This window comes from Pelobates fuscus, chromosome 7, assembly GCF_036172605.1.
Source record: "Pelobates fuscus isolate aPelFus1 chromosome 7, aPelFus1.pri, whole genome shotgun sequence".
Taxonomy (NCBI): domain Eukaryota; kingdom Metazoa; phylum Chordata; class Amphibia; order Anura; family Pelobatidae; genus Pelobates; species Pelobates fuscus.
The window spans coordinates 63476493-63494838 of record NC_086323.1 but is presented as its reverse complement, the minus strand read 5'-3'; the positions used below and the strand labels follow the sequence as shown (position 1 = coordinate 63494838).

Here is an 18346-nt window from a genome sequence, read left to right as displayed (position 1 = left end):
GAGATGCATAAATAAGATTTTGCCGGTTTCGCCATGGTTGCATATTTACCTTTTATTGTTCTACCAATGCAAAGGGATTTCATCCTTGAGTAAGCTTGGACATAATTTCTAACTTGGCTGTTGATGTCCTTTTGAGGTTACCTCTCTTTATTATCTTCCTCATTGTTGTTTCCAGACTCAAGAAGTGAGTCAAGCAAAGTGGCAGACGATGAAGTTTTAGCAACTGTAGTTACGGTTGAGGTTGTCATTTGCTGCTGCTCTGGCACCATCTCCCTTCTAACTGCAAGCTCCTCTGTTTGCTTGCACATATATAATTTGTTTGGGTGTCAGAAATTTGAGACTTCTGGAACCATCAGATACTGGTCCGCCGTGCCTCTAATCCAGTAAGTTTGCTGTAGGAATCACATACTTTGCAGCTACCTCCTCTACCAATTCTGCAATGTATCTTGCTGTATGTCTGTCTTTATGTAGCATGGTACTGATGCAGACAGACGTTATCTTCCACATCTTTTATTGATTAATTGGCAGACCAAATAATATATTATGAGATCCAGTGACACATTTATAATAGATTATCAATTTTAATGATTAGTTCTTGCAAATTAAGTGCTGTTTATTCATCTTATTTTAATGGCTTGTGATGCTATGTTTCTGATGAATGGCTTTCTGAGAAGCTTGATGTGTCTAATTGCAAATGTAGCCTTCACTAGGGTATAGCTCACTCTTGCAACAGCATAGTTGGACATCATGGAGAACACTGTTCTAACTACTTTTGCTATTTTGTTTTAAAGGAATCAAACCCGTTTTCCTGGCACTAAAGGGCTCCTGTAGTGCGCCCCACCCTCCTGTAGGGCTGAAGAGGTTAAAACTCCTTCAGCCACTTACCTGAAACTTCAGCCGGCAGGGGAGACCTAATGCGCCTGCGCGGCATTAATCAATGCTTTCCTATGGTGAAAATCTGATGCTGGAGGTCCGTGAGGTTCTCTGGAACTGCAATGTTTACATTGCAGCACTAAGTGCAAAAGGGTCACAGCACCCAGACCACTTCAATTAGCTGGGTGCCTACAGTGTCCCTTTAAATCACAAATTGAACTGCTTCGTTGGACAAATATTTAATATGCTATTGATATATAGCATAGGGATCGACCATTATTGCTTTTTTAGGGCCGATATGCGTATACCGATATTCTGTACATTTAGTTTTGAAAACAGAAACAATTTCTATACACATCTGCTATTAACTGAACATGTTTATTACATATCGGTCAGATCTTTAATGTTTTTGCAATATCTGTATCATTGTAGGCTGGTATCGTTATTTGCCAAAATCTTGAATATCAGCCGATATTATCGGCCAAACCGATAATGGGTCGATCCTCAAATAGCATATGCACCAATCCTTTTTTTTTTTTTTTACACTTTTTTTTTTTTCCCTCTTCCTCTACCTTTACTCTCCACTCCCATCACAACAATAACAAATGAAGAAACTCTCTATTACAAATGTATTTATTTCTATCTAACTAGTGTTCTTTAACATGTGCTTCTACATACCATTTCCCAGCCACGCCTGGGGGGAAAAAAAAACAATAGCTATTATTCATGCTGCTTCCTATATTGTAATCTTGTACCGGCATGTTCACGCACTGTAGCTAAAACACATTTTATTGATTTTACAAATGTATTACTTTGTGTAGTAGACCTCATTGCCATTATTCAGTCACCTGTTATACTTGAGTTATTTCTAGTATTGCAATAAGTTCATTATGAGTATACAAACCCATTGGCATATAGAAAAATTAAACAACAAATATGTTTTTATCCTTTTTGGCTTTGTGTACGTATTGTGCTCGATAAGTTTCAATTCTCTGCATGGCAGACCACAGCAATCTATAATCAAGTGTATCTAATGGTTCTGAATAGCACTGCCTAGATCCCTAGAACAATGTAAATAGGCTTCATGCAGTCATCCAGTTTAAGACGTGAATTGTGAGTTAAAAAGATTTAGTATTTAATCTGCATTCCCAATTTAAGGTGTTTTAAGGACAACAATCTAACACTACCCCAATGGCACTGACTTTCTAAATCTGTAATCATTTGAAACAAGTCAAAACATGTAGCTGTATATCCATGTAAAATCATATCTTCTAATGGAGATACTGAAAAAACCTGAACTGTTGGTGGCCCCTGAGGACAGGGTTGAGGAACACTGATATAAAATATTTGTGATTCTGTTTATGTGGGGAGTAAGTCATAATAATCTCTGGTCTGGTAACCTTTTGTCTAGTGGTGCAAACTGTTTCTTCCCTCTTAGTGTGTTGTATCTGAATTTTCATTCTTGCAAGTCTGAAGTGTGTATTGTTTGCTGATTTGCATTGTTTTTGTTTTAAATTTAATTTGTTCTTGGAATACGTAAATTTGTATAGACTTATTTACAGTACAGTTAAAAACAATTCATATTTTACATTTAGACTTATAATTATATAGATGATGTTTTGAGACGATTCAAAATTGTGTTTTTGTGCTGCCCAGGCAACCATAACTACTTTATCTGAGTGATCTTATGGTTTCTGGAAGTCCTGAACGCTATCTTACCTTATGGGGTTAAACCATTTACTTATGGTTTAACCACAAGGTAGTCCTGATGGTGCCTGTTCTCCAGGCCCCTCTTCCTTCACCTCTATTGAGAAAAATGCATGACAAAGGTACATATACCTCGTGTATGTTTCTCAATTGGAAGCCATTGATAGGCTCAGAGTGTCAGCTGATGCCCTCAGCCCATCACTAGTGTCCAATCCAAGTATTCTACATTGAAGGTGGGGATAGAGGAAGAGAGGCTGTATGGGCAAACGTCATCTGGATAATGTTGGGGGTTCATAGGCTGTTTAACCCCTCAAGGTTATATATCCTGTCGAGGACTTCTAGACACCATAAAAACATAATTGGGATAAAGTTGTGACGGTTCCCAGAATGTTCCTTTAGACTCTTTTTTGTTTCTAGTAATAAATAGCATTATGTGTCACTAAAGCTGTTTGTATAGAATTTGGGAGCAGCTAGAATTGTTTTTAACATTTGTTAAATGACATTGATATGCACTTTTTGTATTGCTTTTTGATTACTGACAAAGGAGAATAGCGTGTCCGCAATTATGTAATTTGGTTTGAAAGCAGTACAAAAGGTTTCTACAAGTAAAGGAAAGACCTTTTAACCAGTTGACATATTGTGTTAATAGGTGAAAGGTAGCCTGCATGATTACGCATAACTAGGTGAAAGTACATTGACTGATACAGTTAAACTTACATAGCTCTTTGGTGATTTGAGACATTTTAGCACCAATGAGCATTGTCTCTTTTTACTAATGAATACTCTACCCATACCTTAAAGAAACACTCCCACCCCATAACAATTTAATCTCAGAAGTTATGGGGCCTGGAGTACCTGGGTGCTGTCTTTCCTTCAAGGGCTCCCCTGGCACCTGACAGCTATTTATATTCCTTCCTCCAGTACTCCAGCTTGGTTTACCTATCACTGGCCTCTCATTGTAGTAATAGTATATAATAATTTTCAGCTTTGCTATTTTGATCAAGATTTTACATTACTGACAAAATGCTGAAATATTGCACCATTATATGCTTTGTGTTTTTTTGTTTTTTTTAATTACTTAATTTGATTTTACATAAGTTAACATAGTTTTCTAACCTTTTTATATTTGAATCTCTTTACAGGGGTAAAAGTGTCAAGAAACCTGTACAGAACAATGAGGTAATTGGACCATGTTTAACTAAAAGGAGGATTTGAGACATGTGATCTTTTTTTTTTTTCTTTTTTTTATAGTGTGTGAACCTGGTGGTATAAACTAGACTTTAGCAAAAACAGACTTTTCTAAAATTAGAATGTGTCCATCATATCATTATCAGACTCGAGCAATTTAAATGGAGTCCAAAAGAAATTGGATTCTTTAAAAGTTATACTGCTGAAGGCAACAGAAAATTGCATTAGGCTTGTCAGTAAAAGCAAAAAAAGAAACCACTGAAACCACTGATGAAAATGAAGGAAAGGGGCCTCCGGTAGGAATAAGACAAATTAGTCATTTGTTACACGTGAGTTTACAGAGGAAGAGGTTCTATTTCAACTGTCAAAAGTAAAGACATATAAGTCAATGGGACCTGATGGAATAGACACAAAACTATTAAAAGAGGCTTAGTGGTGTACTAGCAAAACCATTAACAAATGTATTTAACCAAACATTATAAACAGGAGTAGTCCCAGAAGATTGGAAGTTAGTGAACATTGTGCCCATTCACAAGAAATGTACTAGGGAGGAGTCTGGCAACTATAGGCCAGTAAGCTTTACTTCAGTAGTGGGAAAAGTAATGGAAACCATGTTAAAGGATAGGTTTGTTGAACATCTAAAATCACAGGGATTTCGAGATCAGAGACAACATGGGTTTACTTCAGGGAGATCATGCCAAACTAATCGTATTGCTTTTTTTGATTGGGTAACTAAAATAATAGATCAGGGTGGTGCAGTAGACATTGCTTACCTAGATTTAAGCAAGGCTTTTGACACTGTTGCAAATAGAAGGTTTTTCAATAAACTGCAATATTTACATTTGGATTCCAATACTGTTGAATGGGTAAAGCAGTGGCTGAGTGACAGGCAACAGAGGGTTGTAATCAATGGAGTATATACAAAGCATGGTCTTGTCACCAGTGGTGTGCCTCAGGGATCTGTTCTTGGACCCATTCTCTTCAATATTTTTATTAGTGATATTGCAGAAGGTCTTGATTGTAAGGCATGTATTTTTGCTGATGATACTAAGATATGTAACAGGGTTGATAGGCCAAATGGAAAATGATTTAGGTAAACTAGAATAATGGTCAGAGTTGTGGCAGCGGACATTTAATGTGGATAAGTGCAAGATAATGCATCTTGGATGTAAAAACCCAAGGGCAGAATATTTGATAGAATCCTAACTTCAACATATGAGGAAAGGGATTTAGGGGTAATTATTTCTGATGACTTAAAGGTAGGCAGACCATGTAATAGAGCAGCAGGACATGCTAGCAAAATGCTTGGTTGTATAGGGAATGATATTGGCAGTAGAAAGAGGGAAGTGCTCGTGCCATTGCACAGAACACTGCGCAGTACTGGGGACCGTGTCTCCAGAAGGATATTGATAATTTAGTAGCCCTTCTCTAAACTGGTTCATGGATTGCAGGATAAAACTTACAGGGAAAGGTTAAATTAACTTAACATGTATAGCTTGGAGGAAAGACGAGACAGGGGGGATAGGACAGAAACATTTAAATACATAAAGGGAATCAACACTGTAAAGGAGACTATATTTAAAAGAAGGAAAAACTACCACAACAAGAGGACATGGTCTTAAATTAGAGGGGCAAAGGTTTAAAAATAAAATCAGGAAGTATTACTTTACTGAGAGGGTGGTGGATGCATGGAATAGCCTTCCAGCTGAAGTGGTAGAGGTTAACACAGTAAAGGAGTTTGAGAATGCGTGAAATAGGCATAAGTCTAATCTAGCTATAAGACAAGGCCAGGGACTAACGATAGTATTTAGAAAATTGGGCAGACTAGATGGGCCAAATGGTTCTTATCTGCCGTCACAGTCTATGTTTCTATGTTTTCTAATGATTGTGCGGTTTCTTTTGTTTGTTTTTGTTCAAATTAAATCTAAAACACTGAGGTGAATTAGCAAGGGATTTTCATCTTTTAGGACAAAATAGCTGAACTGGAGAATTGTTCCTGTTTATGTTGGCCTTAAAGGGGCACTCCAGTCACCATAACCACGTCATCTAAATTATGTTGTTATGATGCCAGGAGGCCCCCGGTTGCACTCTCACCTTAAGGAATTCAACCTTTTTTGAACGGTTTCACCCCAATTTGAGCCTACATCGCTGATCCTCAGATTCTCTAGGCAGCATCTGGCTTCACTCTCAGCCAGACAAAGACTAGCCATTGATAAAACTGGCTTGAAAAAAAAGTGTTTATTTTCAAGCCAGTTTTATGAATGCTTAGTCACTGATTGGCTGAGAGCATCAGCTGACTGCTCTCAGCCAAACAGTGGCGGCCCTGTCTGCTTGCACTCAGCGCTTCCTGAAACTGACATTTAGAAGCCGGATGCTGCCTGGGGGACCTGAGAATCGGCGCTAGAGGTTCACTTTGGGGTGAAACTGTACGAGAATGGTTTCATTCCTTAAGGTAAGAGAGTGCTCGGGGGCCTCCTGGGACCATAACAACTTAATCTATCTGATAAGGCCCCCAAAAGGAAGATAGGCAAACAAGATATGTAAAATTTGAAAAACGCATATCAGACATTTTGCTTTGCACCCCCAGTGAACCCGACAAACATATGCATGGGTGGTATCGCTGTACTCGGGAGATGATGCCGAGTACATATTTGGGTGTCCTTTGGCAGTAACACCTAACAGGAGCTTAGAATCTATGCCCAAAGTAGAATGTGTGAGTGAAAAATAACACCACAAAAACTTTTGACAGAGACTGGTCGTAGAATTAGTGCATGTAAAGTGTTCAAATGCCACCATGTGAAATGCCCTAGGGTGTGTACTTTTCAAAAACCTACGGTTTGACGGAGGTGAATTACAGTGGCCGGCTTCAGACATGTTCCAACTGGGACATGGGTGCATGATGGCCAGCTGTGTTTTTTTTTTTTTTCTTTTCATCATATTTTACTTTTTCTATTCTAGTAAATTATATGATATGATGAAAATAATGGTATCTTTAGAATGAACATTTAATAGCGAGAAAAATTGTATATAATATGGGTACAGTAAATGTGTAAGAGGCAAATTACATCTAAACACAACCACTGCAGAAATGTAAAAAGAGCCCTGGTCCTTAACGGTGAGAAAATTGAAAAATGGCCTGGTCACTAAGGGGTTACTATGTGGTGATTAGAAATACTCTTTGATGATAAATTACTTATCCCATAATCCTCTGCTGGACCATTGGTTATAATATAAAATCAATCCCAATAGTCAAGAATGAAACGATCTTGGACCATCTCATGCTGATGTAAGCGGGACCTGTCTGCAGCTGTAAGCATATCCATTAAGTAGTTCACAGAGATATATTTTAAAAGACTAGTAACTATATTATTATTATTAGTTACTTTTTTTTGCATCTTTTAATGCATCTTCTGTATAATGCATTTAAAAATGGTCAAAGTTTACCCAGAATAACTATTACTCTACCAGCCAAGATTTCTAGAAATAAGGGCTGTGGACTTGTATTGTGATGTATCCCTATATCAGTCACTAGTTTGCATTTTTATCTTGTATTTCTCCTGCAATAAGCAAAATTTCAATTTTTGAATTCTGAGTCGATTTATTGTTTCCACATTGCTCTTATATATTTAGAATTTTGAAATGTTTTGAGTAATATTTTTAGTAGACTCCTAATTGATTGGAATTATTTTGTGCCAACACTTATTGATTAAAAATACCATCATGCATTTATTGCAGAAGATAAAAATATATTTTTTTTGGGAAAGTCACTAGATAAAACAAGAGATCCAGAGATTCTCTACACAATTTTATTGGGATTTTGGTAATACATGAATTACAATATGGGAGACACACATTTTTCAAGATAAGTGTACTTTGACATTGGCGCTCTAGATGATGGAGTGGACTACATCTCCCCTGATGCTTTGCCATCATAATGGCTGTACGAGCATTATGGGAAATGTAGTCCACCACATCTGGAGTGCTGAAGGTTGCCTAACCCTGCACTATGTTAAACATAGTGTGTAATATCCAAGCTTGAAAGAAACTGATCTATATTCATATCTGCATCTGTAACCAATTATTGTCTTTGCAGAAAGAAGCCAAAAAAGAAAAGGCAGTGGTTGACAGAGTTTTCTTTGCACGGATTGGGCGGATATTGAGAATATTGGTTCCAAAAACTATCTCAAAGGAGGTGAGGGTTCAAACATACTGCTTTCTTTTATGTGACATCTGCCTTTTTTGAGGTTATCACAATTTCTGACAATGGTGACTATCCAACGTTTGTAGTTGATGTTCCTGAATTAGCCGGCTGGTCTTCATCAAAAGCCAGTCCAGTATTTTGAGTAACTTTGGTTCATTCTTACTGATTTAATGCTTGGTTTGGTTTCCCATTTCAGAGTGGATACCTGCTACTTATAGCTGTCATGCTGATTGCACGTACATACTGTGATGTTTGGATGATTCAGAATGGCACTTCTATTGAAAGGTAATGCTAAATATTCCCCTTGAATGTATTTATAGTTTAGAGACCAGTCACTTTTATTTCTATTTCGACCTACAGTTTTTTTCCTCCTCCTTCCATGATTAATCATATAACTAATATTTTGCTGCATTTTTTTTCGGTGCTTCAGCATATTTGTCAAAACCTAAAATGTTCTGTAACTAAATCTGTGAGTGAATTAGGGATCGACCGATTATCGGTCTGGCTGATATCGGCTGATATTCTGTATTTTCAGCAATATCTGTATCTGCCAATAAAGATACCGATATTGCCAATAATGCAGACCAGGACTGCCATCAGGGTCCCAGGGGGCCTAGCACACTCTTACTTACCTTCCCTTCAGGTCCCCTGTCTAAATCTTGCAAATCCCGCGGCCGTCAGAGCGTTGCCATTAGTTACCATGACAAAGCTCCGCGTGACACACAGGCCGCGAGAGTTAGGCAGGGGAGCTGCTGGGAAGGTAAGTAAGAGTGTGCTGGGCCCCCTCTGCACAGTCCATGCCACTGGACTACCAGAGAATGCCATATCCCTCCTCCCTGGCCAGGTAAGAAGCAGGGAGGGGGGACTAAAACATAATTTAAAAAAAAAAAAAACAGTAACAAAAATAAGAATGCGCCTCCCCCCCCCCCTCTCTGCATTCATTATATACACACACTACACAAACACACTGCACTACAAACACACTCTGCATTCATTATATGCACACTACACAAACACACTCTGCATTCATTATATGCACACTACACAAACACACTCTGCATTCATTATATGCACACTACACAAACACACTCTGCATTCATTATATGCACACTACACAAACACACTGCATTCATTATATGCACACTACACAAACACACTCTGCATTCATTATATGCACACTACACAAACACACTCTGCATTCATTATATGCACACTACACAAACACACTCTGCATTCATTATATGCACACTACACAAACACACTCTGCATTCATTATATGCACACTACACAAACACACTCTGCATTCATTATATGCACACTACACACACACACTGCATTCACTATTTACACACACACACTGCATTCACTATACACATAATACACAAACACACACTCTGCATTCAATATATACACATACTACACACACACACTGCATTCAATATATACACTACACAAACACACAGTGCATTCGTTATATATATATACACACACACTGCATTCACTAATCAAATACTCTCACTACACCCACTACACACACACACACATTCTTGAAAACATGTATATTTTGTGCATTTGCCTTAACCCCTTAAGGACACATGACGTGTGTGACACGTCATGATTCCCTTTTATTCCAGAAGTTTGGTCCTTAAGGGGTTAAACATTTTTTGGGGGGAAAATAAATAATAAACATGTTCAGTTAACAGTAGATTTGTGTAGAAATAGTAAACATTTTTTTTAAATGGTAAATGTACAGAATATTGGTATCGGTAAGCTATCAGCCTGAAAGTTCAGATTATAGATATCGGCTCTAAAAAAAATCTCTATTGGTAGATCCCTAGAGTGAGGTTCCAGGTCACCTACCAGCAAGAAAATTATGAAAACTTTGTGTCAACCTGAAGAACTTTTGTTTTAGCATCAGTTAGATTTAAAGAAGATAAATAATACCATATGTAATACAGAGAAGTGCCAATTTAGATCCGGTTTGGGATCTTTTAATTAATGTATCACTATTATTAAAACGCCATAACCACTACAGCAAACTTTGCTACCCCAGCCCATCCTTTCTTTAGCCACAATGATAATGTGGATAATATCCCTTTTCATTATCAAGTGCTCTTTTATTATTATTATTGGTTTTTATATAGCGCCAGTTTATTCTGCAGTACTTTACATTAAAAGGGTGATTTAACAAATGAGACGATAAAATGTTACAGGAACAATAGATGACCCTACTCAAACAAGCTTGAGTCCAATCAGGACTGCAAAGCTTTGCATTTAATAATGCGATAGCATAATTTTCACATTAATTATGTAGCTGAAGAAGGGGCTGGCAACGGGAATGGAGGCGAGCACTTGCTATTGACAATCTGTTTTACAACATATGATAAAACAATTAGGGAAGTCAACCACCACCACTGGTCTAAAAATTAGGGTGTTCACCCAGACACTCGTAGCACAATAACGACTATAATGAGCTGTTATAGTGCTTGTAGTATCATTTTATATACGGCAAGAAATGTTTAAATATATGTCAAATACAGTTCCTCCATAAAAAGAAAATGTATTATTTACATTGGCATCCCCCAATTTTGTTTAAACTCCACTTTAATACAATTTTTTCCTCCTTTAACCTTATATTAAAGGACCACTATAGGCACATAGACCACTTCAGCTCAATGAAGTGGTCTGGGTGCCAAGTCCCTCTCATTTTAACCCTGCAGCTGAAAACATAGCAGTTTCAGAGAAACTGCTATGTTTTACTTAGGGTTAATCCAGCCTCTAGTGGCTGTCTCACTGACAGCTGCTAGAGGCGCTTCCGCAATTCTCACTGTGGACGCTGGACGACCATAGGAAAGCATTGAGTAATGCTTTCCTATAGGCGGTTAGAATGCGTGCGCGCGCGGCTCTTGCTGCGCATGTGCATTCGGATCTGACGTCGGCAGGGGGAGGAGAGTTCCCCAGCGCCGAGGGAGCCCGACGTTGGAGAAATGTAAGTGGCTGAAGAGGTTTTAATCCCTTCAGCCCACCGGGAGGAGGGCCATGAGGGTGGGGGGGAACTAATGACCCTATAGTGCCAGGAAAACAAGTTTGTTTTCCTGGCACTATAGTTGTCCTTTAACAAAAACATTTTGTTTAACATTTTGTTTGAATTTCTGAACAGTAAATATTGAAAATGTCTATATTCTCTGGGGAGGGATTTATATACAGCTTATTTTGTTTCCTTTTTATTCAATGAAAATGGCTACATTTTCTTTCCTCTTACTTCTCATTTCAGTGGAATCATAAGCAGGAATAAATCGGAATTTAAGAAATATTTTTTCAAGTATATAGCAGCTATTCCCTTGGTAAAGCAAAAATCATAGAATTTTGGACACAAAGCATGTGATTCTCTGTGTGCACGTTTAATGTATTGGTAAAGTTTACTTTTAGGAACCTGACAGTGGCATGTACAAAGCGGATATCATTCTTTCTAAACACTTGGCTTAAAGGAAAATTGTATCACTAATTGTTAACATAAACTAATGAAAGATTCCTCTTAAATTATTGGGCTATAAAGCAATACCTGTGTCTAAGTACACAAACTTAAATCAATCTGCATTAAACCTGATCCATTTATCACGAGACAATGTCGGCGTTTTAGACATCTGTAAGGTCTAATATTCATATTACCAAAGCGTATCAGAATTTTAATTTTGATGCTCCTGCACTGACAGCAAGTTATTGAACTGGCTAAAACTATTTATCCAACTACATGGTGCTACAGCACACCTCTCAATTGCAACATCAAGCAAATTAATCAATGGATCATGGCATTGTTACAAATGTGATTACAAAGCCTCTTCTCTCATCTCCACTATGCTAGCCAAAGAGGTTGATAAAAATGAACTCCTGAGGAACAGAACAGGATTAGGTTGATGTATATGTAGACAAGCTGAGCAGTTTGTTTAGATTGTTTTATGGTAGCTAATTTCTGTCACCTTTTTCTCTTTAAGTCCTAACCACGTAACACCTATGTCTTTTTGTCATGTCATATGGGTTTCCTACATTGCTGTTTAGCAGAGTTTCTAATTGAGCTTTTTCAATGAATATCTGAAAAAGAAATGCTATTAAAATTAATGCATGTGATGGTTTGCAGTGCAATCATTGGCCGAAGCAGAAAAGATTTTAAGAAATACCTTTTCAACTTTATCGCTGCTATGCCTGCCGTAAGTGTTAATTGTTTTGTCTGTGTTTTTACAGTGAGTTAAGACATGCACAACTTGTATTTGTTTAGTTATTGAATAAACAGCATGCAGTATTAGAGGATTAGTCTTTTGGCGTTATGCTTTTAGTACTCATCACCATTAAGTCATGTAATTTACTCTGATCAGCAGGTAAAATGTATGTACATATCAAGCTGGCAAACATGCTCATTTTAATTTTCTACAATCGAAAATCACTAGTTACATTTTCAAAATTCACTTGTCTAGTTACCAGAGAACTATGTTATTTGAGAATTAAAGAAACACTACAGGGTCAGGAACACAAACATGTATTCCTGACCCTATATTGTTTAACCCACCATTTAGGTGGCTTGCCCCCCTATAAAAGTTTAAAACTCACCTTATTTCCAGCACCACGCGGGTCTGCCGGTGCTGGCCCCGCCTCCTTTGTGACATTATCAAAGTTGATGGGTTTTAGCCAATCCAAAGCTTTCCCATTACTTAGTCCAGTTCTTTATTGAAATTGCTGCAGATACTTGGATAATGAGCGTTTTAAGAATAATTCTGAAGCAAAGATCTAAAAGTTGAGCATCGCCATGAACATGCCATAATAAATACACCACTTTTAGAAACTTTAAAAGGGCACCAGAGCTGCTTTTATTTAAAAAATAAATAAAAAAAGTGTCTTTTTACGGTCCTTTGTCTCCAGCGGACATAGAGACTTAGCCTCACACAGTGCCAGTCAAAGCATGAGCTTGCTAAATTAAATATGATATGATAAAGTATAATGTGTCCTGATCAGTGTAGCTGGTAACCATTTACCACTTCCTGTTTTTAAAGTGAAATATTCATCTTACAGAAAGGGACAATCTAAGCATCATAATCACTACAGCTATTTACAGTACAAGAAGGCTATAGGTGCAAATGTCTGCTTTACATAAACCTTCTGAGACCCAGAGCCTGATATGCATGTCTATTTATCTTGTTGTGTGTGTGTGTGTGTGTGTGTGTGTGTATTAAAACGGTAAAATGGCCTTAGACACAATGCTTTGTAAGCATAAAGCATCCACTAAATGCGAACAAAACTTTGTGCACCATGTGTCTGCTTGTTTAATGCGTTTTTTTTTTTTTCATTCTATTTTTTTTTTTTTTTTGCAGATCTCATTAGTGAACAATTTCTTGAAGTTTGGTCTCAATGAACTTAAATTATGTTTCCGGGAAAGGTTAACAAAGTACTTATATGATGAATACTTAAAGTAAGTCCATCTAGTTAATTTTCTTTTTTTATTTATATGCAAGCTTTCCTTAACCCCTTAAGGACACATGACGGAAATATTCCGTCACGATTCCCTTTTATTCCAGAAGTTGTCCTTAAGGGGTTAATTGGATACACATCTTAATGTGATGGTTTTGGTGTAGAGATGCTATTTCCATTTCAGTCAATGTTAAACATTTCTGATTTTGAGAAATAGCAATGTTTACATTGCTGTCAGTCTGGCTAGATATGGCCAGACTGACAGTATCCTACCTAGCGTGAAGGGGTGGTGGTTCAAGGCACATATGCCAGGGCTGATTTTCCATTCACCAGTGGCTAGTGAAAATTTTGAGTTTTGGTATATTCAACAATAAATGGATTACTTAATTTTGACTGTCATTTGTAGTGCAGTTATTAAAATGAAAAGAATAAAATATATATATATTTAAATAATATAGTGTTCAGCTAGGAGTAGGCATTATAAATTTGAGATGATTAACCTGTGCCATGTCAGAAGGTGAAAATTTCTTGCCCCAAAGACACTGAACAGAGCTCCTCTGGGCAAGAATAGAACCTTCCATTTACTGTTCACTCGCAAACAGAAGAGGCGCGGGAATGTCTGTACTCGCTAGGCACCTTTAAGTACACTTGCGGGTATGTCTGGACTCGCGAGTGTACTTAAAGTGTATGTAAAGTGGGGTATGCCTGTAATGAATTTTACTATTTTATAACTGTAGAATTGGTTATTAGACTTATGCTTTCCACATAATTGTGTCTCTGTAAAAATAAAATAAATAAAAATAATGGTGGTCAAGTTAAATTTTATTTTTTCCATAACCTTTTATTGAAACTGGCACAGAAAAGATATGTGGTTTTTGGGGCGAAGGGCTGGCATTTACCAGCTTATATGAAAATGGTTCTGTAGCTGAACATAACCCTTTATAGATTTTAGTTCAGTGATTACCCTTTATTTATAGTTCATTTACTGAGTTTAATACGATTGTGTTCCTGTCTCCCAACTACAGATCTTTCACCTATTATAAAATGGGAAATTTGGACAACAGGATAGCAAACGCAGATCAACTTCTTACACAAGATGTTGAGAGGTTTTGCAACAGTGTGGTGGACTTGTACTCAAACCTCAGCAAGGTAGGTTTCTGTAAGTTGCTTGAATCCATCAATGTGTGTGGTGTTTCCTGAGATCAAGTATGTAATCTTGCAGTGTGCCCCCTCTGACACTGCTACCCCTGCATCTTTATCTTTTGGTGGTCTTCAACTTACCCACAACCCAAGACACTCTGAATGTAAAGGTGGTGGTGTAGAGTTTCTACTCTCACCTCACTGCTCCTTCAAACCTCTACCCCCCCCCCCCCCCCCCCCTTCTCTCTCTTTCTCATCATTTGAAATCCATTCAATTCGCCTTTTCAAACCAATCTCTGTTAACATTGCTGTTATTTATTTGGTTCCTCTCTCCTCTTCCTTGACCACTTTACTGCCTGGCTACCCTACTTCCTCTACTCTAATATTCCATCCCTAATTCTCTGGGACTTCAACCTCAGCAGCCTCTAAACTACTTTCAATTACTTCCTCCCTTGGGCTATGGCAGTGGGACAATTCTGCCACCCATGTAGCTGGCAAGACTCTCGACCTCATTTTCTCTTATGCATGTACAGTATCTAATATCTGCAACACTCCATTTCCTCTCTCTGATCACCACCTCGTATAATTTGCTCTTGAGCACCCCCTCACCCAAAAACTTCAGCCTAACCCCCCTCAACTCAGGAGGAATCTTAGTTCTTATTGACCTCCAGCAGCTGTCAGTTAATATTGATTCACAACTCCTATCCATCCCTTCTCTGTCCTGTCCCTCACTGGCCATCTCCACATATAATACTAACCTCACCTCTGCCTTGAACACTGCAGCCCTGCTCCAAACATGCACCTTGAGGAGCACACGCCTCCAACATGGCATACTAAATTAACATGCTACCTGCAAAGATGCTCACGTTGTGCTGAACGCTCCTGGAGGAAGTCTTGCACCCAGTCAGACTTTCTCCATTATAGATTCATATTGTGTTTATACAGCGCAGCCTTTGCCCTTACCAAACAGTCATACTTTTTCTCTCTCTTATTAGTTCATTCTCCCGCAATCCCAGGCGTCTCTTTGACACCTATAACTCTCTTCTTTGCCCTGCTGTGGCCACCCCCCAGACTAACCTTACAGCCGATTGCTTTGCATGCTACTTTACCGACAAGATTAAACCGCTAAGGAAAACATTCTCCCCACCGTGCCTTTCTCACCCACACGTAGATCATGTCTTTCCTACCCTTCAGACTTTCTCCCCAGCTACTGAACAAGAGGTGCCTGCTCTTCTCCTTTCCTGTCGCCCCACCACTTGCCCGCTTGATCCTGTCCCATCTCACCTTATCAGATCTGTCTCCCCTTGTCTTGTGTCTTCCTTAACACACATCTTCAACTACTTTCTCTCTTCTGGCATTGTCCCTGCTGACCCTAAACATGCCTCTGTAGTACCTATCCTGAAAAAAATCTCTCGACCCATCTTCCCCCTCTAACTATTGTCCCATATCCTTGCTCCCTTTTTCCTCAAAGCTTCTGTAAAGACTTGTCTTTACCCTTATGTCTCACTTCCTCAATTCCAACTTTCTCCTTTACCCTCTTCAATCTGGCTTCTGCCCCCTCTACTCTGAGACTGTTCTTATCAAAGTTACGAACGACCGAATCGCAGCTAAATCCAAAGGCCACTACTCCATACTGTGGCGAACGTAACCTCACCACTGGTTTTTGGAGTGGCCTGTTTGCCAGCCTCCTGCCCAGCGACTATGGCCCTCGGATGTATTGCCCTTCTAGGAACTGATTTGGGCATAATGGATTTTTATATTGCTGTTCCTGGCCCTTTAACTACTTTGGAGCAGTGTAACAACTTTAAATTGGCACTTCGGATGTAGTCGAAGTGGCCGCCATTTGACAAACAAACATGTGGCGGTGGCCATTTTAACTCATTCGAACGCGGTCAGCGGTGTGTGCAGCCAAATCTATGGAACTCTTTTCGGCTACCCAATTGCACGAACACCGCTGACCCGTACCTTCTCCTCCACTTCGACACTGCGGCTGGAGACTAAATCCCGTTCGAAGATTCGAACATTTGTTCGTGTTTATTGGTTGTTCTGTAAAACCCTGTGGGCGGTCCTGTATGTGTTAAACCTGCATAAAAGAAGGCCCTTTGGTGCCAAGTAAACAGCGTTCTTCTTCACCCTCAATCTAGAGTCCTGTCTCTTATTGGGGGTAACCAGGTATACCACCACAAGGGATTGCTTTGCTCTGCATACTCTTGCTATATTCACTGCTAAGCTCTTGTAAGAGCTTGTTCCTGTCTTGCTCTCTGAAGGAGTCTGCAATGGTTATGGTGTCGGCTGGAGTGCTTGGAGCCCTCAGGAAGCGCTAGGAGCATCCTTCAACGGAGGTACCCAGTCGGGTTGCCAGGTGATCCGTTACACATACTAATTCTTGACCTCTCTACTGCATTTGACATAGTTGATCATGCCATTCTTCAATCACTCGGTCTCTGTGACTCTGTCCTCTCGTGGTTTTCCTGTTATCTCTCCCACCACTCAATCAGTGTCTCCTTTTCTAATGATCTCTCCTCCCTTTGTCCTGTCTCGGTTGGAGTCCCCCAAGGCTCTGTCCTTGGTCCCCTTTCTCTTTATTTTGCCTCTCTTGGCAAACTTATTACCTCACTTGGATTGCACTACCACCTGTACACTGATGACACCCAGATATATCTCTCCTCCCCGGACCTCTCGCCTGCCGTCCTGCAACGTGTCACTGCTTGCCTTTCTTCCATCTCTGACTGGATGTCCTCTCGCTTTCTGAAACTCAATCTCTCTCTCTAAAACTGAGCTCCTTGTATTTCCTCCTACTAATACTGATCCTCCTCTTTCGCTCTCCCTTCAAGTTAGTGGTATCCACATCAGCCCATCCGTACAAGCGTGTTGTCTTTGCTTCATACTTGATTCTTGCCTCACCTTTGAGACTCACATCCATTATGTTACCAAATCCTCTAGATTCCACCTTCAAAACATATCCTGCATCCACCCCTTTCTTACGAAGAGGCTACTAAGGAGCTTGTCCATGCTCTAGTAATTTCCAGCATGGATTATTGTAACACGCTCCTAATTGGTCTTCCCAAAAACCGTATTGCCCTGCTACAGTCTATAATGATTGCTGCCGCCAGACTGATTTTCCTCTTTAGTGGATGCAGTGTGTTTAGATAGGGGGAGCTGTGTGTGTGTTTGTGTAGTGTGTATATAATGAATGCAGGGTGTTTTTGTGAAGTGTGTGTTTGTGTAGTGTGTGTATAGTGAATGTAGTGTGCGTAAAGTGAATTCCGTGTGTGTGTAGTGTGTGTAGTGTGCGTAAAGTGAATGCATAATAATAAAGTGAAAGTTTTTTTTTTTTTTTTTTAAGTTAAATGCACAAAATATACATTTTTTTCAAGAATATGTGCGTGTAGTGGATGTAGTGAGTATTTGATTAGTGAATGCAGTGTGTGTATATAATGCACTGTGTGTATAGAATTAATGCACTGTGTGTTTGTGTAGTGTGTGTATAGTGAATGCAGTGTGTTTGTCTAGTGTATATATTGAATGCAGTGTGTGTGTGTGTAGTGTGTGTATATATACACACTCTGCATTCATTATATACACACTATACAAACACACTCTGCATTCATTATATACACACTATACAAACACACACTCTGCATTCATTATATACAGTGTGTATATATTGAATGCAGGGTGTGTGTGTAGTGTGCGTAAAGTGAATGCAGTGTGTATGTAGTGTGCGTAAAGTGAATGCAGTGTGTGTGTAGTGTGCGTAAAGTGAATGCAGTGTGTGTG

At 39.0% G+C, this 18346-nt stretch overlaps 1 protein-coding gene across 2 annotated transcripts in view; it reads left to right on the top strand.

Moving 5' to 3' along the window:
• ABCD3 (ATP binding cassette subfamily D member 3) overlaps window positions 1-18346 on the top strand; it is a 76613-nt gene that overhangs the window by 23423 nt on the left and 34844 nt on the right. The window contains exons 2-7 of one of the 2 annotated variants that reach the window (XM_063428347.1): window positions 3723-3759; window positions 7862-7960; window positions 8166-8254; window positions 12105-12174; window positions 13330-13427; window positions 14452-14575. In XM_063428347.1, the coding sequence (XP_063284417.1) occupies window positions 3723-3759; window positions 7862-7960; window positions 8166-8254; window positions 12105-12174; window positions 13330-13427; window positions 14452-14575 (517 nt within the window). Of the gene's footprint in view, window positions 1-3722; window positions 3760-7861; window positions 7961-8165; window positions 8255-11243; window positions 11314-12104; window positions 12175-13329; window positions 13428-14451; window positions 14576-18346 lie in introns of both variants that reach the window. The other variant, XM_063428348.1, reaches the window with a different exon arrangement.